Below are 25,272 nucleotides of genomic sequence, written 5' to 3' on the forward strand. Positions count from 1 at the left end.
ACAAATTATTTCGGGCAATTTTTGGAAACCGGAAACAAAGTGTAAGTATTTATTCGATTTTTAAAATTTTGATATGCACAAGACGATTTTTTTTGCAAAACGTGATATAAATTGTACACACAAATAAACACTCTCTTTTTTTGATGTTAAATTACAATCTAATTCTATTTCTTTTTTGTCAATAGGGTTACATCGAAAATCTTCAAAAAAATCACTAATAAATTATCCAAAAAAAAACGTGTTTTAAAATTTTTCAGAATGGTACAGGATCTGCGATAATAGAAGCAATCAATTCTGTAAATAGATGCTCCAAATAAACCTCGTCAACATACGATTAATTAATTAAGAAAAAAAATTTTTGACAAAGAAAAATTTTTCTCACACACAAAAATCCTAAAGATGTTATAACAAACCATCCACTCCAAGAAAAACCTTTGCATTTATATAATTCTATAAAATAATTATTCTTCCTTCAACTTCTGCACATTCGAGATTTCGTTGTAGCGTTGAAAGTTCAGAAACAACAACAAAAAGTTGACCACATACGTGCTCACACACACCACGCAAATATCCTTCATAAAGTACAATATATAGGCCAGGTAGATGCTCATTAAACATGAAGCCGCTGACAATAATGTCAACAAACCCAAAACTTTCAAACTGAATCTGAACAAGCAGAGCACCATCACCGAGCCATAGAAAACTATCCCAAATATTGGATTGGGCAAATTAAGAACAGAATCGGGACCAAAAATCTTTTCCACAAGACCAAATCCTCTGCCATATTTCGAGAGAAATACTTTTGAACAGCTAACATGTTCGTTGATATCACAAAGAGCTTTGTATGAACGATCATGTGCGGATTGAAATTCAACGTAGAGAGTGTACACAGACAATATTACACCAATCAGGCCGAGAGTAAATCGAAAAGCTGTTTGAATATCTGCCATTTTTTAATTATACCGATTAAACGATTTTTGATATTCCGATTTCGGTATGATAATGTTTTTGGCTCTGGCAAGGTTCACTCTGTAACTTCCTTTTTTTGTTCGTGTTTCGCTGATTTCGCAAGGTTCAACCCGTGATAGTGGCTTTCAGAAAGTATCCGGTCAATGATATCACCAGCTTTTACCTAGAATACATTACAAACCGTTACTTTAAATTTACATCGTACCATTTTACATTTTATTTTTCACATCACGTAAAAATCTTCAACTTTAACACTGACACCAATTTCATGGACATAAATACAGCACCCAACTACTATTCCTCTACAAAATGTTTAGAAGCAAACCTACTTTACAGATTTTCACACCAACAACAGTATTTTGACCATAGTAACGAAAGTTAGCACATTCCACTATATAAAATAAACATTTTACTAAACCCTTAATATATATACTGTTTTTTATGCCCATGTATGAGGAGGGGGCGATTCCCTGCAACTCCCCTGCCCCACCCCCGCAAAAACTTCTGATGGGTATTTCTCAATGGAAAACAAATGTTAAAATTCGTCCAAAATACCACTATCTAAAATCCAATTAATTCAATTCTAGAGGGAATTTTGTTTGAAATAAATAAAATGTACTTTACATATCTTCTGCTTTCATATTCTAATTTTTCAACACCCTAATTTTATGCAAAATCCAAAATGTCACATATCAAAAGATTTTTAGATTCCTTTTGATGAAATGGAGATATGTGAAAGTTTGAAGTTCAAATCTTAATCCTAAGAGAAGTTATTACACTTTACCGATTATAGGAATAAAGGTAAAGTTTTAAGTAATAGGCAATATCTAGGGCTATTAGAGGTATAGTACCTAAAAATTAAGCAGCCTGGTGTCTAATAGATATTTATGAAAACTTTAAGCAAATCAGCTAGTCTCCTATCAAATGAACAACCACACATACACAGTTAAAAGTTGTAACCGCAGTATTATTGAGAGAAGAAGCAATATATTGCTTATTTCTTTGCTTTTCTTTGTGACTGTTTCACCATTCAATTTGATCAAGCCACCAAGAAGGCTGTACTTACTCTGTCTAAAAAAAGAAAAAGTTTAAGAACTCGATCTAATGTAATATTTTGTGCAACCTCAAGATTCATTTATAGTGGAGTATATTTTCAGATTTTAAAAAAACTCTAGTAAAAATGTTGAATCCTATGCACAACAAATAACACCATGCACTTTTAATTTCGTCATATGGTTATATTAATTTTGAGTTAAATTATTATATTTTTTATACTTCCCTGCAAAACCATCTAGTCTATGCGAATTTGAAAAAAAATTGAAAATCCTTATATAATCAATATCAACTTGAAATTAAAACTTTGAAGTTTTAAACTGTACCAAAGAAAAATAATCAATTCAATCGCACTTTTAAGATCCTTCAAATTAAAATCCTAAAATAATAAATAAAAAATATGTAAAATAGAGATGTTGATGTTGATGCTTTGAGCCTCATAGAAATATTACTTCATTAAAATCTTGAAGTAATTAATCTGAAAAATATAGTTTCAGTTAATAAGCAGCGAGTGCAACCTTATTTTTTGATATTTACCTCAGAGTAAATTATTATTTTACTTCAATTTTGCACGCATTAATTTTGCACATCTTATGCTCTTTTATAAATTTCAATTTTATACAAATTTTATTTTTGTGCACTTTCCCAAAGTTTTTTTTTTGTCTATTTATTTTTGTGCACTTTCCCAAAGTTTTTTTTTGTCTATTTATTTTTGTGCATTTTGACAAAAAAATTTTTGAAGTACAAAAATTTCCCGGTAGCTATTCAACTTTTAATTTTCAAAATGTTTTTGACCGAAATAAAATTCTTACTCGCTTTTCTGTATTAAATTATCACAACAACAAATCTTCATGGTGCACTATTCATCTGATTTTAATACAAAAAAATTCCCACATTATTTTAGATTGATGGCATAGTATATGTGTGAAGATTAGGCAGAATAGAGCATACAATATAAATTAATGATTTAAGGCAACTCCTAGAAACAGTTTTGATCACATTTTTACTTTCTATTTCATTTTCCTTTTTTTAACATTTAAAATATTAATGTTATAATACCAAGGTCAGTGTATGACCATTGAGGGGATACTGAGGTTAAAAAAAAATATTGCATATTAGATAAGAAAAGATAAGAAGACAACGGAATATTGAGAAATTATTTTCCTAGCTTTAACGTAAATCAAATGCTGCTCTTCATTTTTTTAATGATAAGTGTTATTACTATTTATATCTTGTTCCTCATGACAGCTACAACAAAGCTTTACCTTCTTCCTATTCCAAGGCCAGTTGCAATAATTCGACCACCAGATCAAAACTTGTTGCACTACAAAGATAGCGATTCGAAGTCTTCAATATATATACCAGGCCTTACTAGCATTTTTTATCGAAATGTAATATTTAAAAAACTAAAACAAATTGTGTTATATATAGCACATAATTTAGCTGTAATTTTTTTAGCATTATATTTTCCCATTTTCACCACAATAAAAATTATCAAATATATATACTCTAACTCTGTTAAACATTTATTTCAAGTCCAAAATAAAATCAATGTTTCTGATAAACCACCGGATTAAATTTTTTCTTCTTTAATGCCTGCAAAAAGTTAATTTATTTGTGAATGGTTTATTTCAAGATAAATCATTTAAAAAAGTTTTCATGCAGACTTAAATTCTTATTTAACATTAAGATTAAGGATTAAGAGGATTAAGAATTTGCTATTTTCCTCTTAATCTTTTAGTTTCTTCTAAAAACACCTTTCCTGAGCTTTTATATGTGTCATAACAAGAGCGGACAAGGCCAGTGTTAAAGATTTGACATTCAAAGTTCTCATGTGAAATGTAATAAACCATAAACTTTAAACACCAACACAACTTTCTACCTTTTTTAATTGTAATACTTATTCTTTGCTTGTTAGTATACAATTAATAAATGAGCTTATTCAATTTATTTAAATGCTATTTGCCTTCCTCCTATTGACAACTGCTGAGTGCTGGTGTGAAATAGAAAGGCTGAATTAAGGTTTTTATTGATCTGATTGGATCGTTGCAAAGGTAAGATTATAGAGAATGAAGTATTTCCAGCCTCAATGATGTACAACAGTGGCTCGTTAGAGATAGTTGAGAACTTGTTACTTAGGTGATATGTTGGGCAGTGATTAGCGCACGTCTGAGGTATTTGGTGCTTTTTTTTGGTGTGCGAAGATAACACGCGAACATTTAAACATGGCGTGTGTGCGTGCGATCGCACGCCATTCCTGATGATCCATAGAATAACCCTTTTGAAGCTGTAACAATTTCAAAAGGGCTTAATTCATCAAATTATCAGAGATTTAAGACATAATTCACCAAAAATCATTCTACCCCTATCATCAGGCACTGTAAATATACAGGTTTTGAACACAAAAAATCATGTTAAAGTTAAAATGCCTAGGCATCCTTGAATAAGAAACCAGCAAATTCGTGCCAGTACCTTCAAAGTTTAGGAAGATAACGCAAGATTCCTGAAGTATATCGCTTCGCCTAAGAGAACAAACACAAAGTGATAGCAGATAAAGCAAGGGTGTGTAATTTCCATAACAGATCTTGCCGCCATTTATATTTTAAGGAACGGCAGATCTTTCTAGAATTTCTTGCGCGCTATTTTGATGCAGAGAAGCAACATAAATTTTTTTATGAAGCAATGTTTAAACTAACTAAATTGTATGCTATAGTGGTCAAACTGACGATGAAAGAGCTGCAGCGGTGATTCTACTAAAATTTAAATTTTATATTATATAGCTAGCTAGCTATTTTATATATTATCATAGTCATAAGAAAAAGAGATAGTCTGGTAATTCCGGGCCGTCCATAATGTGTTCCTATTGTTCACAGGCAGATATGTTTCTTAAATCGGGGTGGCCAGTTTAAGACTGCACGGAATTATCAATAATGGCTGCCCATGGGGAGGATTTCTTTGGTGAAGATGATTTTGATGCAATCTTGGCTGTTATTGATGAAGATTTATTAGAGAAAAATCGTGATTTAACTAAAGAATTATCCGAAATTGTTGAAGAAATAGTTGACGACCCTTCTGAAAGCTGTTTTTCGTGTGATATATGCTCCAAAACATGCAAAACACAACGGGGACTCACAAGACACCGAAATGCGAAACATCGTCAGCCACAAAACCAGTTAAATGACGACAGCCTCACTACTGCTGAAACCAAGCTCCATCCGTTATACTTTAAGAAGTACACCCAATTAAGTGCAAGTAAACTTTCTAAAGATGAATGCTATAGTGAGAAGACCAGAAATGAATTTGTCAATTATGTTATTACAAACGACGATACAAACTTTTCCTATAGTTTTGTCAGAGATGTGATTGGTAGTTTTAAAGGCGATGCTGAAAAGTTTTATCCGGCCTTCTATAAATCTGTGTCTGAAAATATTGTTTTCAGAAATTTATCAAATCGAAGCTCTATTCTCCTTGGTTTTGAAGTGGCTAATCACCTACTTGCTCATCTCACTAATTCAACTGTAAAAGAAAACACTGTAGAATTTTCTTCCCATGTGAATTTTTCACCCAAAGAAAGAAACATAATTCAATATCTAAGTGGTTATGTATTTAGTACCCTATATCGTCGCATTAGGAGATCAAAAAAATCAAGAAGTATGCTTGAAGTTCAAAGTTTGGACATCTTATTAGCTGGAAAGTCATGTCTTGTGGAAGACGATAAAAATTCTGATTTAGTAAATATGAAGGACAGAGGAGGGTTATGGTCAGTAACCGATGATGTTTTCAGAATTTTTTGTTGTGCAGAACTTGAAGTTCGTGCTGCAACTGCTAATTTTCACCATACAATTGATAGTAAGAAAATTGTTTCAGACCTGCTTGAGAACCCTGTTGTGCTTTGTAATTACAACAAAATAACATCACACTCAACCGAAAAAGTCACAAAAGAATTAGCAATGAACTTACTTGAGCATCTCATCATGCTTTATGTTCGTGTTCGTGTTTTTTCATTTGTGAAAGATAAATGTGAGCTGCACAAAATTGCATCAAAACAGAAAAAAGCTCGATCTCTACGCACTGAAATCAAGAAATCTTCAAGCAATCTTTCAGATGGACATTGACACTAAGAGTCCAGAACAGTGACTATAAACCATTTACAACTGCTATTTTTATAGCAACAAATTTTAAAACAATATTATTTTGGCACATGGTATAATAAATAATTATGGAAGTCTACAAAAAGGTCCAGGTAGTGTATATAGGTTTTAAGGTATTTCAAAATAATTTTTATTAATGTTTGTGTTAAGCAGAAATACAGTGCTTGTTCTTGCTTATTAAGCCAATTTAATGTTTTTTATAAATGTGTGGCTATAAAAATAACCGTTTTTAGTTTTTTCTTTCTTCCAAGATTCGCTTAACACTTGTGCTGCCAGACGTACATTCATGACTGAATATGGTGTGAGCTTGATGTGGTCATTTGTTATTTTAGAAACAAGATGTAATCCACAGTCTAAGTCATCAAGGAATAACTTTGAAATATGGTTCCAGGTGATATAACTTCCATCATTCCACATACTTCTGGTACATCTTCCTGCAAGAGAATTACTCAGGCAATTGCAGGCTGTTTTAATTAAGTGTGGTGGATCTGAGATGAAGTAGATGTACCGTTCCTCATCCGCCATAACATTCAAAGTGCGGTATGTTACGTCCACTCCTGCATTAATGTCAGCTACACGGGTCATGTTTAGGTGCATATGGTACATTCGTCGGTTTGGAGATGCTCCATCACTTGTGACACCAACAACTTGTATGCCACATTTTTCCTCCAGTATGCCAACCGCTTTCCAAAAGAGAGGAAACAATTGAATTGATGTGACATTGGTAGTAGCAAAATTTGCAAATGAAAAAAGGATTCACAATGCTTCTCACAAGAAAAACTAAGACATGAGATGCAATTTCATCAACCTTTTTCAACGCAACATAATTTAGATCAATATCACCAAGGTCAACAAAACCGATAAGATCACCATTATGCTTATCCCACACAAGACTTTCTTGAATTTTCATTTCATCCATTAATAATATTGCATATTTCTCATGTGGTTGGAATTTGGAGACCATATTACACAATTCCTGGATAACGTCTTTGTTAAAACCTTGCTTTGGACGAATATAGTTCTTATAGTCCCTTAAACGACGTCTACTAGGGAGTACCAAGAAACCACTGTCTTTCTTATCGTCAACACGAATCTCATCATAATAGGCGGGGGATTTTGCAGCTAAACCCAAGCAGTAACGAATGATCATGATGATAGCGAACACCAGTTTTCGATGATGATAAATATTTCTGCTGCTCTTCCCAAAAAAATTTCAAGAATGGTGGTATCTTGCGATTAACTGTTGACATAATTTTTATGAAATCATCACCAAGACTTTTTTGGACTGGAACTGCACAAGTGGAAATTTCATCTTGCATTTTCTTTAACTCTTCCTTTAATTCTTTATTTTCCAACCGGTGATTTTGAAGGGTTTTTATGATTCGGTCTGGAGAAGTCATGGAAATTGGTGCTTTAAGTTTGGCAGGTGAAATTAAATTGTCCCTTTTTCCTTTTCAAACTCAGGCTTTCTTTTGACTCCGACCTAACACATTCCAAGCATTTTTCAGAAGAAGGTGGAATAAGAACTATGCAATTTGGAGATTGATACCATTTGCTTTGATAAAGAGGTGCACTAGTACTATCCTTGATGTTAAATACTTTTGGAACAAAGTGCTTAAGACAGCTACCAGCAAAGTGGTCTGTCAAACCTGGGCATAATTTCAAATGCATAATTAATCTTGTTAAATATGTGATTGTAATAAGTTTTAGTGATTGAGAATAAATGTCGTGTTTAGCAGGAACAGACCATAATAAAACACGAACAGTAAAAACAAGATTATTATCAACATATATCTCATACTTTGGAACTAAGTGGATAGCATCATGACAGGCAAAAGAAGCACAATCACTTGTATAGGTAAAACTCCAACCGACTAATTTCAATAACTGAGTTTTAGAAATAAAATCTGTAAATGACTTGTACTGATCAGTAATGACATTTTCCACTGGTTCAATTTTTTTCTGCAAAATTGATTGTGCTGATTGACGAGGCTTAGAAGATGTGGAGGATGAAGGAAAACTTTTGATAGGAAGGTTTATTGTGGGGATAGCACCGGGAACAAGTGTGGTTCTGCTAGAGTGGTTACGATTCATTTGATCTTCGCTGAAGTGCTTTTCACAAATATATATTTTCTTTCTTTGAATTCTATCCCTTAGAGCATGACCAACTTCCCTATCTCTTATCACAACATCAACTAACTTTTCTCTCCACGACTTGTCAAATTGATTCTCACCAGCAGGAACTTTAAAAATAGATAGGCCTTTATATTTAGCCCTTCGTGAAACTGTGCAACCGTATATAGAGCAATTTTCGCCAGGCATGTTAATAATAATTCTGTTTAAATGTTTGTTAATCCTATGTTGTTTACAGTAACTAACCACTTAAATGCACCATTTTTCAACACGAGCGTGCAGTCAAAGCACTGGGTACGAGGTATATTCTGCTAACAAAAACATAAACAATAGAGCCGCGCGATTCACCAGACTATCTCTTTTTCTTATGACTCTATGATATTATAGCTAGATAGCTAGCTAGATTTGGCGAATCTGTTCTACTCAAACTCAAAGTTTTTGACGTCAGTCTGAAAAAAGCTAGAAAAATTAGGCTGCAGCAGCTAGCTAGCTACTACACCCAAAACCAGATACCTATCGTTTTAAATTAGTAAAAAACTTACCCCCTTTAGATGGCTAAATTAGCTATTAGCTACCAGGCAGAGATGCGTTGAAAAATGACTAAACTAAAAAACAAAGACGAGATCGCTAAACCCTGAAGAATGAAAGTGAAAGTGAAAATATTACCTTTGCTCTTTTGCATCTTAAACCTGTCGTTCAAAACCTATAATGGCGGAAAGAGGTGCGCAAGTTGTAGTTGTTTTGAGGGAAACCTTTTCTTTTGGTTTCCACGGCTGGTTTTAATCCAATCCCTAACTTGTTCAATTTTTTATGGTATATATTTTGTGCCGCCTGTCTGCCCGTCTTGACAGTGCAGCAGTTCTTAAATCTACGAATCCGGTACCGGTTCAGTAGTTTTTCGATGTACGATTCCGGTACTGGTGCAGCAGACACTTCGTTTTTTTTTATTGGGTTAAGATCTAAAAAATAAACTCTTTATGTATTCTTGCAGTCGTGTTTTTACGTCATAATTATTTTGTGCTCCCATTCAGTTAAGGTATACATGGAATTTCACAGTCAAACCTTCACAGTTGAAACTTAATCAAACTTAGCTGCAGGAAAATAAGAAGCTGTCGATAAGCCACAAACGCCTGCATATACAAGGTCGAGGTTGGGTGACTTTTCGAATTAAATTTGCAGTTGTCGCCCGAAACCACCGCACTTTCCCGAACTCGCCCGGAATATTTCTTAAATGCAATTCCTTGTAACATACCATATGCAGACGATAGTTGGAAGAAGGCACCTGAAGATAAAGGACTTAATAAAGTTTATGTATAAGTTATTTATCAAGTAAGTCTTATTATAAACTATCAAAAATAGTTCTTTTTAGAACTTCGCTACCACATAGTAAGTTTACTTTAATTTTTATAGTTTTTTGAATCATTAGTGTCTGTTTTTCTTTTCTTTTTCGGGCATTGTTCAGGTCTATGTGGGGTTTTTGGGCTAATACTTAATTCTTTTTCAAAACCCCAAACTCGCCCGAAAACGCCCGCACTTTTTATGGTGTATGCGGCTTATCGGCACCCTCGTCAGGAAAATGTATGATATACAGAACGAGGGTGTGGACTCTCAGAAAACACCCCAAATACCAGGGGGCTGTTGGACAACTTATGGCGTTTTAAGAAAAACTTAAAATTTTCCCCGAAGAAACACAAATCAACCCGAAACAACATTTTTTAAACATTTATTTCTATGTATAATTTATTCTTTTAATGTCGAGCAGTGGTAGTGGATGACTGTTTTTTATATCATTTATTCGATAAATAGCTGTAATAAAATCCAACAAATAATAAACTTACGTACGACGACAAAATAGCACCTTCCTTCTTCATGACAAAGTGCATTGCATTTCGGGCGCAATCCGGGCGCTTTTGGAAGGGTACAGGCTTTTCCGGGCGGTTACAGACAAAAACGCTGAAAAACCCCTAAAAAATGCCTGCAGCCGCCCTCACATATACAGCATTTTTTGGCGAGTCGGCACCCTCGTCGTATGAAGTGTAGTTTCTATATGGAGTAATACTCCGTATAGCTGCTATACTGAGTTTGGTTTAGCTATACAGAGTCTGCCAACGTATGTTCTTAAAGTGAAATATATGGTGGTGGACCAACAGTTCACCACATGTTAATTGCGGTTCCTGAAGTAAGTGCTTATACCCTTGTTGAGAGGCTTAGCTTTGATTGCATTCAGTATTTAAGTGTCAACAAACATGGCTACTAGCATCATTGAAGGATATACTTTAGAAACTCAATGTTCTTCCAAGTCTAGAATGGTAGACTAGTGAAAAGGGCGGTTACAGGGCATGAACACTAGGTGCTCTCAAGGTAACTATAACCAATACTGTTGTAGATCCAGGCCCCTAAGATTGCCTTGCCTACCTATAAAATGGGAGCAGCTAAAGTCAACTAGTTTCCATCATTACATTTTGCCAATAGTTTCCAAGCAAGTTGCTGAGGTGTAGGCGATTTCCAAGTGAGTCGCTCAGATATAGGCAATTTCCAAGCGAGTTGCTGAGATGTAGGCATTTCCACGAGATTTGCTGAGTGTAAGCGTTTCCACGAGATAGCCAGGTGTTTCCACGAGATACACCCCAGGTGAGTTAGAGTTTCCATAAGATACGCAGACGTTTCCACGAGATACGTTTTACTAAGGGTTTTTTTATCTATCATAAACATATAAAGTATATTGTCTATACAGAGTGTGAGAACATTAGTTTGATTGCAGCAAACGGATTATAGCATACAGATTGTAAGATTTTGAGAGTATTATGCAAAATTTGCTATGCAGAATGATGCAAAATGTGCTATATGGTGTATGCTATACAGAGTATGCTATACGGAGTGTGACATGTCTATTCGTTGGGCCAAAAAATCGCGTGAGCAACGACCCTGCCATGTAAAAAAGCAACCAATTTTTGAGACTCGGTTTGTAATGTTAAAGAGGTTAATTAAGTAGGTTTGTTGTATTATTAGCTAAAGACTAAGCTTGATGGCTCTACTAATACTCTGCATGTTTGTCTCATATTTTAAATTTTTAATAAGAATGCTTAGTTTATGCTGCATTCCTCAATGTCTAGCCAAACCGGTGTTGGCATTATACTCTCAAAACTGTCTACGCCGCTTGCAGCTTTTTGTACTAACTATTTCTGTCTATACAGAGTAAACATGTCGCTATATAAAAATTATACTCTGTATACATTTGCCTATACTGAACTATTATGACCCAACTTAGAACATGGTCTGTATTAAGACCATCTTTAGACAAGGTAGCCCATCTTTTGACACGGTGGCCCATCTTTTGACATGCTGCCCTGTCAATTGATGGGCCAAGACCAACTTGCGACATGGCAGTAAAAGATGTTTGCATACATCAAGATCTTGTATTTAACTTAAACTAACTCCAATAAAATGAAAAATTGAATGGCTGCAACTTTTTCTGGCATATTGTTGTATATGGCTAGCTGAGATTAACTCAAGTTGTGTATTTCAAGATTGTTGTGGGTAGCAAAAACAACACTACTTGGCAACTCTTGGTGCAAGACCATATCAGCAAATGCATTTTTTAAAGCAGTTAGCAGACAATTTTGTGAGAGGTGTGCGATCGAATGCTGTAGTTTAGTGGTTATAACTCTTGCGCTTTGTGCACATCAACATGAGCAAGGAAATGTTACCATAGCCCCGGGTTAACCCAAGCGTGTGAGGAAAATTGGGAAAATGGCACTGTGTGGGCTGTTTGATGTTGCCGGTAGTTGTCTAGTGAAGTGCGGACCCAAATTGGGTCTGCGTAGCTCAAAATGAGCATTAAATACTCTAGGACTCTCCATCTAAGCCATGGCCCACCTGGAAATATTATACAGGGTATATCCCTCGATATTGTGAGGCTAGCCATGTAAAATATATGCACATCTATCTATCTCATCGCATGTGCACACCCCCACAAGCACAGATTTTTTTAGGCGTGCGATTAATCGCACATGCAAATTTTTGTTTTCTTTATGTCTGCAATAGTTTTCTGAAATTCTAAAATTAAGAAAAAAGCGAAATAGGGAAATCAGAGAATGATTTAAGAAGGCTTTGCACCCCTTATCGTTAACTTAAATCTTATTCATGTCCGTAGAAAACCGCGTAGTTAAAATGCATATTTTTAAAAATTTGCAATTCTTTTATTTTAATTCTAACGAAGTTAAAATAGAAAGAAATTAACAACAAGAAAGAGAGAGATGCCATTAATAATAATTGATCTAAATTTATTTTTACATCTTTTATAGTAAAGTTTTCTTGGCACAAAAAGAAGTAAAATAATGAATTATTACAGATTGTCTGTAACAAAGATGTACGCAAGAAGTTATAATTTTAGTATCCATTTTAATCTTAGCAATCATAGTGTGCATAATAAAATAAGTGGCAATAATGGGGAGGACAAAGTTTCATGTGTTTTATTAATTGTATTTTTTTAATTTTTTTTTGTGATAAAAAAGTAACATGACTTACTTGCTTGTCGATTTTTATGAAAAAAGAAAGAAACACCAGCTATCAGAATTAGTTAAACATATCTGTTATATATTTCTTGTTCATTAGTTATGTTACTCTGTTATTTCAATACAATCCTTTAGTTTTCTTCTGATTTAAAAAAAATTGGTTGCCCAAGGAATCAAATTAAATTATATGTTTTTACCTTTATTGACAAAAATTAATTTATTAAAAATCTTAAAAAAATTTACCCTGCATGGTACCATTTTATAATAATTATTACAATGTTTTCCCATAAATTTTTAATCAAATTATGACTAATTATTAGATTATAAATCTTGAGTCCAAAAAGTAATACGCTCATAATATTGCCCTTGTTACTTTGTTATCACATATATATAATAGTGTTTACCTCTCTTGTCTGATGCTATTTTTAGCTTCGAATAGGATCAAAGCAAGCAGTTTTGAATGTTAAAGTACTACAAATCATCTTAAAACAACAAAAGAGATATTTAAGTAACAAAGTTACTGTTTTGTCAATTTTGGAAGAAAAAAATTTTGGAAGAAAAAAAATAGTGCATCAGATTTGTTACATGATTATCATTTTTTTATACAAAGTTTCTTGGAAATCAAGGAAATAATTTTTAAATTATAGCTGAAAGATCAAATTTGGCATTTTTAGAATGTTCACATCCCTGCCTATGTTTTTTGAAAATGACCTTTTGCTATCACAAAATCACTTTCAGTACTTTATTGTGTATAATCATTTGAAGTTTTACTTTCAAGTCTAACAAATTAAATGAAGCGCCTGTTGTCTTTCAAAATGTTAAATAACACAGGGAAAACTTCATAATAAAGTTGAATGCATGTACAGATATACTTATTTTTTCCAAGTGATAACTCGTGTTAAAACTCTAAAACTACCAGTGACATTATAAGACATTATTTCAAAATATGATAGATAAAAGAACAGGCACAGTTTAGCATTCCCTGGCTTCGATTATTCAGAATGCGTTTGCTTACATTCTTTCGAAATAAGCTCTTACGCGCAGAGAAAAAAAGTTTGCATACAAAAAACATTTTTAAAAAGAACCTTTTGTCCTGAGTGATCAGAGTGTTTGACAACATTTTAAAGCATGCAGAAAGTTTGACTACCACCTACACAGGGCATTTTTATTAATATTAACACATCAAAGGCTGGGTTTATTCTTGGCTAGTTTTTCTTCCTCTTTTGACACACCACGTTCTAATTAATTTTATGAACAATTTGATTTGAATTTTATCCCGCCCTCCTCAAATACAAAATTAACAAACATGCAAGTGATGCAACTGAATGGAAACGCAGCTTATTATTTTTTTATTCATATCTGGATCAAACGGACCGCTGTTTCTTGTTAGTATTTATATATTATGTTTTGTTTTTAAGGTAAGAAAAAAGTTCAAGGAATTATGGCTCAATCTAAGGGTGGATTTTACAAAAATTCTGAAGTTAAAGGAAAGATTTCTGATAGTCTTGATACTGCAGTTTTTGACGCCGGAAAATTATCACAAGCAATAACAAAGAGTTCAAGGACAAGAGAGGTTTGTTGTTTTATGTAGGTAACAGTGAAGTCTTCAATACCCATATTCTGCAGTGAAACTACTTTTTTAAATTTTTGTTTATAATTTTTGGAGACCAACTATGAATAACAAGTTGGACTTACACTTCTTCTCTTTGAGCATTATTTTTATCTAGATTTTGTGCTGTCATGAGAGTATCAAAGATCTTTTACTCTGTACAGTACTAAGATGGGTATATATATATATAAACTGGCACATATTTAACAAACAACGGCTATTTTAAGGGGCTACAAAAGACTGTTGATTATTTCACTTTTTTGTAAAAGAACAGCAATTGTGAGGATCTTTTCTTCTTTGTAGAGAACATCTTCAGAGCATCTCCTCGATAACAATAAGTCTTATTTTATTTTAGTTAAGTTTACTACATTTTAATGACTTTTTGTGTGTTAAATCAACGGCTCCTTTATCAAAAGACATTTTTTTATCACAAGGTTGAAGAAACTTTTCTCTTTTTATTTAGATTCTCCACCAATCCACAAAGACATATGTATCACTTGATAATACAATCTTAAACACAGAACAGGTGCATAGTGGATTTACTTCTTGGCATTTCTGTAAAGATATATTACATAAACCTTCTCTTAAATAGATTCTGGTTATAAGGTTATCGAATTTCCTTTTTCTTACTGTGTCTGAAATTCGTATGCAAATTTGAACAGGGTGGTTACAAGTTGTGGAAATTCAAGAGGTCGTAGAAAATAATTTTTTACATCATGTGTCTTTTTAAATATTTATGACTTAAGGCTTCATAATGAAGTATTTGTTTATGATTTTTTGCAACCTTTTTCTTACAAACAAATATTTTATACCATACCAGTGGTGTTACATATAGGTGACAACATCAATAATACTCGCAAATTTCAAGACTTAAATTTTGTAATATAATATGTTTTGAAAATCATGTGAAAAACAATTTCTTTTTTAAAGTTTCTCCACGCATTGCTCATTTTCATTTAACTGCATTTTGTATACCGTAATTCTCAATCTAAAGTGTTTTTGTTTGGACAAAATCTCTAATTTTGTCATGGAAACAACCATTTTTAGCAAATAGTTCATGTTTCGTTGTATCGACTCAGCTACCTCCCATATACTGAGAGTGATAAATTTTTTAGAGCATAAATACGATGGAGAAAACACTGGAAAGACTAAGATCACAGTAAGTGTTTATTTATTTATTTATGTTATAATCACAACTAGAAACTTCATAGTGACTTCATAGTGAGTTCAAAATGAATTTCATCCACTGATTCCATCTTGCTCTAATTTTATGAAACAGCCTGCTTCACTAAATTTTATTATAAAATCATCTTACCCCCTGAAATAACCCCTGGGATATCCATAGCAACTCAAGATATCCCATTTATCATCCATTTTCATAAACCACTGTGGTATAGGGTTAAAAAAATTCATATAAGCATTTATGTGTTAAACTTGACCCAAACTAAAAATCTTCACGAAACCTTTATTATAAGCGTGTTTATCTGATTTTTTGTGGTTTTTTAATTTTGTCAATCATTCTGCTACTGAGTTGAAGACATTTTAATTTTTTATGTCATTGCTTTTTGTCTTTAGTCTTTTTTTAGACTTTTTTTTTATTGCTCGATAAAAATAATTTTAGTGTGTGCGTCAAAACCTTTGCTGTCTCATTATATTATTAAATAACGTCACATTAAAACCTTTCATTTCTTAGTAATCGAGACAACGAAATGAGGAGCAACAAAATGACTATATTAAGTGGATAAATTTTGGCGAATATTTAATTTGGCGAATGACCAAAATGGAATATTTGGCGGGGATTTAATTTGGCGAATGATCAATTTTATAAAATTTGGCAAGGATTTACTTTGCCGAATACAAAAAACTGTTTATTCTGGCGGTGATTTATTTTGGCGAATGACACAAAGAAATGGATTTTTATGTCTTGAAATGTTTTATAAAAAATAAGAATAAACGCATATATAAACACAAGATTTACCTATAACAATCCACTTGATAGTTGTATTATAAAACTTTTTGAGGAAAAAAAAATTTTTTCTTTCTAATTAAAAAAACGTATTTTTTTTAAAATTTGGCGAGTATTTAATTTGGCGAATAGTAAGTTATCAAAATTTTGGCGGGTATATAATTTGGCGAATTTCGCCTAAATTCGCCGAATTTAATCCTCGCCAAAATTTATCCACTTAAGGTATGTTTTGTCAGAGGTATTCGGCTGTCCGAATTTTTGTTGGGAAGTTATTTATAACACACGGTATAATGGTCCAAATAATTGCCGGATCTGGGAGCAATATCCTAATTAAGCAGGACATTGGATAAAATCGCTGCATAATGTTAAATAGGGTGTCTATTTTTGAAAAATACTGCGCTTGTTTTTCAAAATATACCAAATGAGAGAGGAGACGATAGTTACAAAGTGTGAGAGAATTTTTTTTAATCCAGAATCTATAAATTCTCTTTGTAGAGTTTTACTCAGTCTAACTAATTTAGTATATACCTTGTTCACATCTGCTAAAAACTTACACTACTGCTTACATGGACAAAATTCTTGACGTGTGTCAAAAACGTTAATCTTAACTCCGGCACAATGTTAATTGTATTACATTCCCAGCGGGTCATGCTTGTGACACAAAAGAATGCTGCAACACAACGATGGAGAATAAAACAACCTCATTATAATTGCATGCAGTCATGCTAGTGTGAGATTAAACTTGCATGATTTGGCACACATGCTGAAAAAGCTTATTTTGATCAACAAGCAACTAAGCAACCTAAGAGAGGTTGAGATTAACCTAAGCAAAAGTTTGAAAATGTATTGTGAAAATGTATTCCTGACCTTCGCCAAACTTTTCCATATAGGTGTCTTAAAATTTGAATCATGTGTTTGGCGTGTATGTAAAACCATATTTGTTTTTTATAAAATTTTGACGTTCATAATGACAGGATTGTTACGTCTCTTGAAAATCCTCAAATCTCCTCAATTTTCAAATTTCTCAGCAAACGCCTTTAAATCACCTCTAAAGTAGATTTTTAACAACTTTCTTCTAAAATCTTCTCATTGTTTTTTTTTTTTCAAAATGCATATTAACCCTACTTCTTATCATTATTTGTTCTTCCCTAGTGACTTTTAGAATTTCTTTAAATATTCTCAATTTAATTGAAAAAATATAAAAATCTTAATTTAACATACGCTTTAGGGTATTGGAAACTACCCTGAAGTGAATGTTGATTCTTGATGTTTTTTGAATTGCAGGCTTTCCTCATTTTGTTTCAGCTTAATGTTGTTGACAACATTTTGTTTGTAGCAAACGATAGCTCAGTATAAAGAGAAAGATTAAAATCTACCGCAAACCTTTGTGTGATATTTTTGTTGTTTTTCTTTTGTAGGAACTACCTGCTGCAAATCAGGTATGCTAAAAAACAGCTAGAAAGCATGGTTCTGACTTCATGAGCAAAATATGCTGCCAATTTATTATTTTGAAAAGTTTTAAATGCAAACACTTTTCTATTTTATTTTATTGTTTTAAATATATATAACATCTTCAAAGCGTTACATTTTAAAAACATTTGTTTTCACAGGTTCGTTAAATGCTAATGTGTATGGCAAATATCTAACCTATACTGCAAGAGTAGACTATGGGCTATAAAATTTTGAACACCTGATTTTAATAGCTTATCTGATGACTCCTAAGCTACGTTCAACATTCCTAAATTTTGGCTTAATAATTTTTTTTAATATTTTGCTTAATAATTGTTTAAAAATTTTGGACATAATAATTTTTCACAAATTTCGGCCTAATAATTGTTTAAAAATTTTGGCCAAATATTTTTTCAAAAATTTTTGATTTCAATTTTTTAAATATTCTGGCCTAATAATTATTTAAAAATTTTGAAATGATAATTTTTCAAAAGTTTTGGCCCAAAAGCTATTTTTAAACCCTTATCACTCTTTTAATCTTATAATATGATTTCTATTAACGTTTAATGACACATGACAAAATTTAGTTTCTTTTTGTTGGTAGTCCAGACATACAAAATTCTTTAAATATTTTTTTGGCGAGAAAACAAGACTGTGATCAGTTGGTTGTTACCCTTGCGAAGATACTTATCCACTAGGCGGAATGCTACTTTTTAAGGACGGAAATTTCCGCCAACCAATCTAAATGCTTAAAAGTAATTTGCTTGGAATATTTCGTTATTTTTCACGTACCACCTCGTTTGGAGAATTCTCTTCTATTTATGATCTTCAGGTTTCCAAGTGTGGTCTTGTGGTGTGGTGTCATTTTCTTCTTCTTTATGTTTGGGGAAGAATGCTTTAAATGTTCATAAAAAAATAGAGTGGAGTCGCCTTTATACTGAGCGTTATTACTTTTTTTTCCAATTGCTAGTTCGTTTTTTTATAAAAAAGGTTATTTTGAGCTTTTGTTTTTTACTGGATTGACGATAGGGTCGAATCCTTATAATATTACTCGTATCCATTTTCGCAGTTATTCACTCTGACAAGGCAATCAAAGCAATTTCAGCCTGAAAATTTTAACGCGAATAAAATGCAAATAAATTAACAGTAACTCTACTTTTGTCACTGACCTATGCAAAGTTTTTATTAAGTATTTCATTTATGTAAATTTATGTAATGATATATGATATCTGTATGGATGGCTAGCCAGCTCAACTTACGTTTTTTGTTATCTCATTTTAACTGCTCCTGCCAATATTTATTTTAGCATGAAAAATATTGATACAATGAGAACGAACATTGATGCAATCCTAGCTGACGAAACTTAAATCAAATTTCAACTCAAAGCGAGTACACTGTATCCGAACGTTGTCGGAAACAATACTGTTACAAAGAATCTCGTGGAAGTCAAATATCATGCCAAGAGTTCAGTCTTGTGATAAAAGTATGGATGCAGCAGACACTCACTGGAATTAAGTTATACCACCCACGTAGAAATTTAGGGAATATACTTTTTTTCTTGATTCATATACGCTTTTTATGAGAACCAGGAAATCTTTCTTCATCCTCTGTTTTTTGTTTTCAATTCGGCAATCTTTTTGCGGTGATTTCCAAGCGTTCTTTAAAAAAAATGTGAATCAACCTCATCACCAGTCTTCGTTATCACTGTAATCAGAACAACGAGACCCGATCTGAAAAAAAATGGACGAGTTGGAGACGATATTCGTTTGAATAGATTGGACCTAAGCGAGTAGTCAGTATTAAGAAAAAACAAATATCTAGTTTTCCGGTCGAAAATAATACATGATGTTGGGTAGCGCTACTAAAAACACGATTTTAGAAATACCACGCCTCTTTTGCAAAAGCACTTTTTTAACCTTAAGATACAGATGGAATTACGTCACCCAGCTCACAGTAATTATAACAAACCGTCCCAATATAAAAATAGATAACAGATGTTGGGACCGAAGTTGCTATGGGACTTAGATTTCTGCGAAGATTAAAATGGAGATTCCCTTACGCGCAAGCTCTTATTCTCTTACAGAAAATCTGTTAGTGTGGATTTTATAAGTTTGATTCATGACCGAACAACAAGCTTAGTAATTTGACGTAACCATAAGTACATTTTTTGTCGGCAAAATCGCAGAAAGGCAAAAAATTTCGCATGAATTTTTTATTTCCATTTTCTGACTTTACTCTATAATTCCAAATAATCGTACACCCAGGCACCTTATTTTTAATTTTTTCATACTTTTTTTAGTCCATTCCCTTCCCTAATTGGCATATGGTTCACGCTTTGTTGTGTGCGTCTTATTGGTGATAAACTATTTTAAGCCATTATATTAGTCGCGCCGTTCTGAACCGAAGTCTTGGTTCGACAACCTTGTCCCAGGACTCGCTAAGTCTTGCCGTCGAGATGGTCACAAAGAGGAAAGGGGACGTGGGGAATAAGTTATTAGTTTGTTGCACTGTTTTGTATTAGCCCAACCGAGCTGTACTGGTCACACCAAAATGTCCACGACGGTAGCTAGGTTTACCAACATCATTTTTTTAAGAAAAAAAAAACAGATTTATAACATTCTTACTGCCTGTTTTTTTTACAATTGATGGGAAATTCTTATCACCACCCTATTGCTCTATATTAAATTAAATTTAAGAAAATTTTAGCCGTGACGTCATTTTTATTTATTCTCTCGCGTTGCGATGATAAAATTGCAACCTCTTCTCGGGGTGTCTATCTTCTTCTCCACACCACCCTGGCACCACAATAAATTTTATTACAGATATTACCTGCCACCAACATTTCCAGAGAATTTTATCTTTTTGATATCGCATATTAAAAAGGCAAAAATTCCTGGGGACGAGGGTGGATACCTGTATTTTTATTCTTTGCGTAGGCCATGCACCAACGAAACCGAAAAATGTTCGGTTTCGTTCTCCAGTTCTAATTTTACCAACCTCGTTTTCAGGCTTATTGCCAAAATCATAATTAAGACTACCTTTCAACAGCTAGTTTGGATGTTTGCGTAAAGTAAATTTATTATAGTCATGTTAAGCTCGACCCCAGGGCCTCGTATTAAAAAACGTTGAAGCCCCTGGGATCGCGGTTATAGTTATGTGACCGCAAACTTGAAATCAAAGACTGCTTAAAAGTTACAAAATAAATAAATATTTAGCGTACGTAAATAAAGAAATAATCGTAGGGACCTTCGTACCTAGGCACTTTGTATCTTTTCTGGCACTGTGACTGCGAAAAATAAGTCACACTGGGAACGAGGTTTAGCATAAGGTAAAAAAAAGTAAAAATTTCGGCATGATAAATAGCATACAGTATGTAAGATTGAAAGCAAAAGAATTTGTTCCCAGGTCTTCTTTTAAGATAGGGAGACATGAGTTTTTTGTAATGTTGTTTGAAGTAGTAAAAAAAGGGAAAATCGTTGGGTGAAATTTGCAACCATGATTAATAAATAACACGAAATAGCTGCATCTTTACGTAACTTAAGATAAAACATCTACGATGAAGATCACATTTAACCTAATGTTAAAAAGCGTGTCGTGCTCCCACACACGATTTTTGTACGTGCAACTTTCCACGCTTCTTTGAACGTTCATATTTATAAAAACAGTGCGCAAGTTCATGACATTTTTACATTCGTATTTTCAACAAGCCAAAAATACAAAACAAGTTTCGCTTTAGCAATTTTTTATGTTTTGTGATATTAAAAATATGTCTGATAATTGCATTCAGTATGCTAGTGTTATCAGAAAAGCAAGAACGGAGAAAATTTATCGCAAATTTTCTCCTTCTAACTGTACTGTAAACAAAAACGAATTACATGGAGACAGCGGACTGCTTTTGGGTTACGTTTTAAAATCCTTGAATAATGTTGGAATTTGTATAATCGACAATTTTCTTACGACGGAGCTAGCAAAAGAAGTGCAACACGAAGCCGAAGAACTATATGCAATACCAGAAAAGTTCAGAAATGCTGAAGAAATTGTAGAAACAAAATACCGAAGCGATAAGGTATGTTGGGTAGTAAGTTCTGACGACTCAAACAAAAAAATAAACTCACTAAGAAGAGCTTTTGATGAATTAATTGAATCTGTAGCAAAGCTAATAAACCAAACCAATAATGTGAGAATATCACATCGTTCACAAACCCAAATTTCATGCTTTCCTCCGCACAGCTTTGGTTATAAAGTTCACACGGATAATCCAAATAATAACGGACGTTTGTTGACAGTTTGCTATTACTCTAATGAATGTTACAATAACTTAACACACGGTGGTTTTAGTAGGTTTTATGTGCCTGCGAAAGCTAACTTTGTGGACATAGAACCAATTTTTAACAGAGCAATTATATACTGGTCAGACAAGAGAATATTAAAGCAAGTTCTGCCATGCAGGAGAGAAGTATTTTCTTTTACTACGTGGTATTTTGGTGCAATTCATGACACTAATTCAGTAAAAAGAAGCGAAAGTTCTAATGATTGTATAGTGAAAAAAAGACAACTGAACGTACAAGAACGTACACGTCAAGAATACAAAAAACATCCAAAAGTATCACGAGGAAACGTTTCAGTTTTTTCGCAAGCTCGCACGTAAAGATATATTAATTTGTAAATAAAACTAGCTAATAAAATAAATTTGAATATAAAATGCATAATTGTTGTTTTCTTTGCCAGTCAATTTTCTTTTATTTTGTTTTCCAGAGGTTTCCACGTGGATTGAGTTTACCGTTTGTTGTACTTTCTCAGTACTAGGGAAAATAAGAATTTCATTTTTACTAAGCTCCCATTTTCATTTATGTCTAAAGTTTTAGAAATTAATTAACGCGCCCAGTGCGTTAAATGGAATAGTTCGGTGTGTCGATGTTACTTGTTATTTTTCACCCCAAAGTGCCCGCATATTTAGTGGGTTAAAGCAAAAGTAAAACTTGAGTTTTAAAAAATCTGTGTGTCTCTTGACCAAAAAAATCGGATCCATAGTCTTGTTCATTGAAAAAATGACAACGATGCTCATAAGATGGCAGGAAGCAAAATAAAGGGAAATTGAGGACGAGGAAAAGGAAATCGGTGATATGTGTCCGTGATGGCTTTAGTGCGTAAACAAAAGATACAAGATGCTCTAGGCACGAGATTATATCCGACACTGAAATTGCTGTCCTTTTCTAAAAAAAGTCGAAAATAATATTTCAAACGCGTTTCCCAAAAACATCCATTGGATTTAACTGCAGTATTATTAAGGTAAATAAGCTGTCCAAATGAAATAGAAGTTGTTATTGAAGTGATCGTAATTTGATCCTGTTTTTTATGTCGTCATCACACGTGCTCTATTTCAACTTAATCCCCAGTCCCCCTTGATTTCTTATGAGATTTGTTGGGTTGACAAGTTAGTCTTTTACGATTCAAATAAAAATTAGGATCAAATTTTTTTCTGCGGTCAGAGATTTTATCAAAACAAAAAGATAATTCGCAAAATATACGCTCAAATTTTTCAAACCCGGCATTAGCCGTGAACTTATCTATTTTTTCTCTGCCGCGTTAATATGGATTGGCCTAACTTACCTAAAAAATTCGTGTTTACCTCACGGATGAATGAGGCATTTTTCTTTTCTATTACGAATTACATGGCAGGATTATATGACACAGTAGATTTGGCTTACTTGCACTTAGCGTCACATATTGACAAAGGTTACGTCATTACATAGACCTCCTAAATTCGTTGAACGTGCCCCAAACTGTAATTCACATTATTTGTTTATAAGTTTTTTAACTTTAACGTTTTTAAAGATTTCTTTTACAGCTTCGCATTGAGCTTTGCTGCGTTTTAAATTAAGTCGTACCTCAATCTCGTTCCCAGGGCTTTTGTCTCTCATTGCCGCTGCGTCTCTGGTGTCCAATATAAAAACAGGTCCTGGGTTCAAAGCTGGTCGTACCTTAGAACTAGTATTAGGTCTTCTCTAAATAAAAACGCCGCTTAGCCCATAGTGCATAATTAAAAAGTTGTTACAAATTGCCCTCCCATAATAAGGGGTTAAAATTAAAGTTTACAGTTAAAACCTACTTAACTAAATTTAGGACCATTAAAACGTTATGTATTTTAAAATATTTCATACTAATAAAAAGTCATAATGCAAAAAGGTAGCTATTGAAAATTAATGTACTTATCAAAAAGCCTTACAGACGAGAATGACTCTGTGCCAAAAAAAAGTAAAGATGGTTTAAAAGAAACGGTGTCTGATGATGCAAAGAAATCTAAGCTCGACCCCAGCACCTTTTAGAACTATCAGAAAGCGCAGCGCCGTTGAGAAGCAAATAGTCCTGGGGACGAGGTTGAAAGAAATCTTAATAAAAATAAAATATAAAAAATGTTATTATATTAATAATCAACCTCGATCTCAAGGCCTGTAGCTATTTTAATACGAGTACGCGTTTCATCCTCATATCAACAAATAATACAAGCCTTGGTATTGAGGTTGTAAAAAATTATTTTGCGCTGATGAAGTACAGAAGCGTGGTGAATAAAATATGATATAGTAGCAAAGGTTTAATTTTTATCAAAGTTCTATTGCATGAGCGCTGGCAACAAAGTGGTAAAGTTCAATAGCAATTACTTTTATCGTGCGGACGTGTCCATCGTCAGTCTAATGAGCTGCATATAATTGTGTCATTATCGAATGGATTGCAAAGTCATAAATCAAACAAAATGAAAAGCTGCACACTCGTCCATAGGGATTTTTGCCTTTTTGGTGCGAGAGGACGGCGAAAAATACTTTTTGTCGTCGTCTCTCATATCAAAAAGGGCCAATATCCCTGTGGACGAGGGTGTGAAAAGCTGGATAATGGGACTAATTATTTAGGTCATATACATAATTTTTATTTTCAGAGTGGCCAAGACCTATGAGAATATATACATTGCTTGTATCAAAGAAAGTAAAAAAAATAAATAAGCTCAAAATCTAGCCAATCAATTTTTATACTATGTGTGTATTTTCAGACCACCTAGCATTTTTTTAGGGAACAGAACGAAAAAATTCTAAATTTAAAAAAATAGAATAAAAATACGAGCTCGAGCTGTTATGACGAGAATGATATGGGATATGGTGTGTGGAAATGAACTTAGTATTAAATTACGTGCCACTTGTCATGATTAACGAGAAACAACATAGTTCAAACCAATTAGAATACAATTGTTGTTCGTGTAATAATTTTCCAGTTCTCCCAAAAGAGGTCGTATGATTACAAAAAAACACATCCTTATCACCGGGTGTGCTGACTGTGCATTGGCAATTATGATCAAACAAAGGTTTCGCACCATTAGTTAGGGAATTTTATTTCGAGACAAACGGATCAACTCTCCTCCCTAGAGTATTAGGTGTTTGT

At 33.3% G+C, this 25,272-nt stretch overlaps 4 protein-coding genes across 12 annotated transcripts in view; 3 read left to right on the forward strand and 1 right to left on the reverse strand.

Moving 5' to 3' along the window:
• LOC130645199 (stomatin-like protein stl-1) overlaps positions 1-25,272 on the forward strand; it is a 102,848-nt gene that overhangs the window by 34,273 nt on the left and 43,303 nt on the right. The window lies entirely within an intron of this gene.
• On the reverse strand, positions 116-9,108 carry LOC130645204 (vitamin K epoxide reductase complex subunit 1-like protein 1). 7 transcript variants are annotated; one of them, XM_057451113.1, is made up of 4 exons: positions 8,849-8,911; positions 3,288-3,346; positions 1,912-2,040; positions 116-1,132 (listed from the first exon to the last, which is right to left on the reverse strand). In XM_057451113.1, the coding sequence occupies exon 4, from the start codon at positions 948-950 to the stop codon at positions 462-464; it is 489 nt and encodes a 162-aa protein (XP_057307096.1). In that variant the 5' UTR covers positions 951-1,132; positions 1,912-2,040; positions 3,288-3,346; positions 8,849-8,911; the 3' UTR covers positions 116-461. The 7 variants fall into 7 exon arrangements, with proteins under 7 accessions (XP_057307096.1, XP_057307094.1, XP_057307097.1 ...); XM_057451111.1 differs by having other exon boundaries at positions 3,288-3,428; positions 8,849-8,865; XM_057451114.1 differs by lacking the exons at positions 3,288-3,346; positions 8,849-8,911 and adding an exon at positions 8,973-9,108.
• Positions 9,255-19,452, forward strand: LOC130645207 (uncharacterized). 3 transcript variants are annotated; one of them, XM_057451120.1, is made up of 6 exons: positions 9,255-9,635; positions 14,239-14,393; positions 14,893-14,955; positions 15,545-15,588; positions 17,814-17,834; positions 19,151-19,452. In XM_057451120.1, the coding sequence occupies exons 2-6, from the start codon at positions 14,262-14,264 to the stop codon at positions 19,209-19,211; spliced, it is 321 nt and encodes a 106-aa protein (XP_057307103.1). In that variant the 5' UTR covers positions 9,255-9,635; positions 14,239-14,261; the 3' UTR covers positions 19,212-19,452. The 3 variants fall into 3 exon arrangements, with proteins under 3 accessions (XP_057307103.1, XP_057307104.1, XP_057307105.1); XM_057451121.1 differs by lacking the exon at positions 17,814-17,834; XM_057451122.1 differs by lacking the exons at positions 17,814-17,834; positions 19,151-19,452 and adding an exon at positions 16,123-17,806.
• LOC130646038 (egl nine homolog 1-like) lies at positions 21,611-22,492 on the forward strand. The gene has a single exon (XM_057452172.1). The coding sequence runs from the start codon at positions 21,611-21,613 to the stop codon at positions 22,490-22,492; it is 882 nt and encodes a 293-aa protein (XP_057308155.1).

Source organism: Hydractinia symbiolongicarpus, chromosome 5 (assembly GCF_029227915.1).
Source record: "Hydractinia symbiolongicarpus strain clone_291-10 chromosome 5, HSymV2.1, whole genome shotgun sequence".
In the NCBI taxonomy this organism is placed as follows: Eukaryota; Metazoa; Cnidaria; class Hydrozoa; order Anthoathecata; family Hydractiniidae; genus Hydractinia; species Hydractinia symbiolongicarpus.

What these genes read in the sequence shown, in the direction of transcription:
- LOC130646038 (XM_057452172.1), top strand. Translation starts at nt 21,611, where the DNA reads ATGTCTGATAATTGCATTCAGTATGCTAGTGTTATCAGAAAAGCAAGA.
- LOC130645204 (XM_057451114.1), bottom strand. Translation starts at nt 950, where the DNA reads ATGGCAGATATTCAAACAGCTTTTCGATTTACTCTCGGCCTGATTGGT.
- LOC130645207 (XM_057451120.1), top strand. Translation starts at nt 14,262, where the DNA reads ATGGCTCAATCTAAGGGTGGATTTTACAAAAATTCTGAAGTTAAAGGA. An exon ending in CTGGAAAGACTAAGATCACA is followed by an intron (nt 15,589 to 17,813) that starts GTAAGTGTTTAT and finishes TTTCTTTTGTAG; the next exon opens with GAACTACCTGCTGCAAATCA. An exon ending in AACTACCTGCTGCAAATCAG is followed by an intron (nt 17,835 to 19,150) that starts GTATGCTAAAAA and finishes TATTTATTTTAG; the next exon opens with CATGAAAAATATTGATACAA.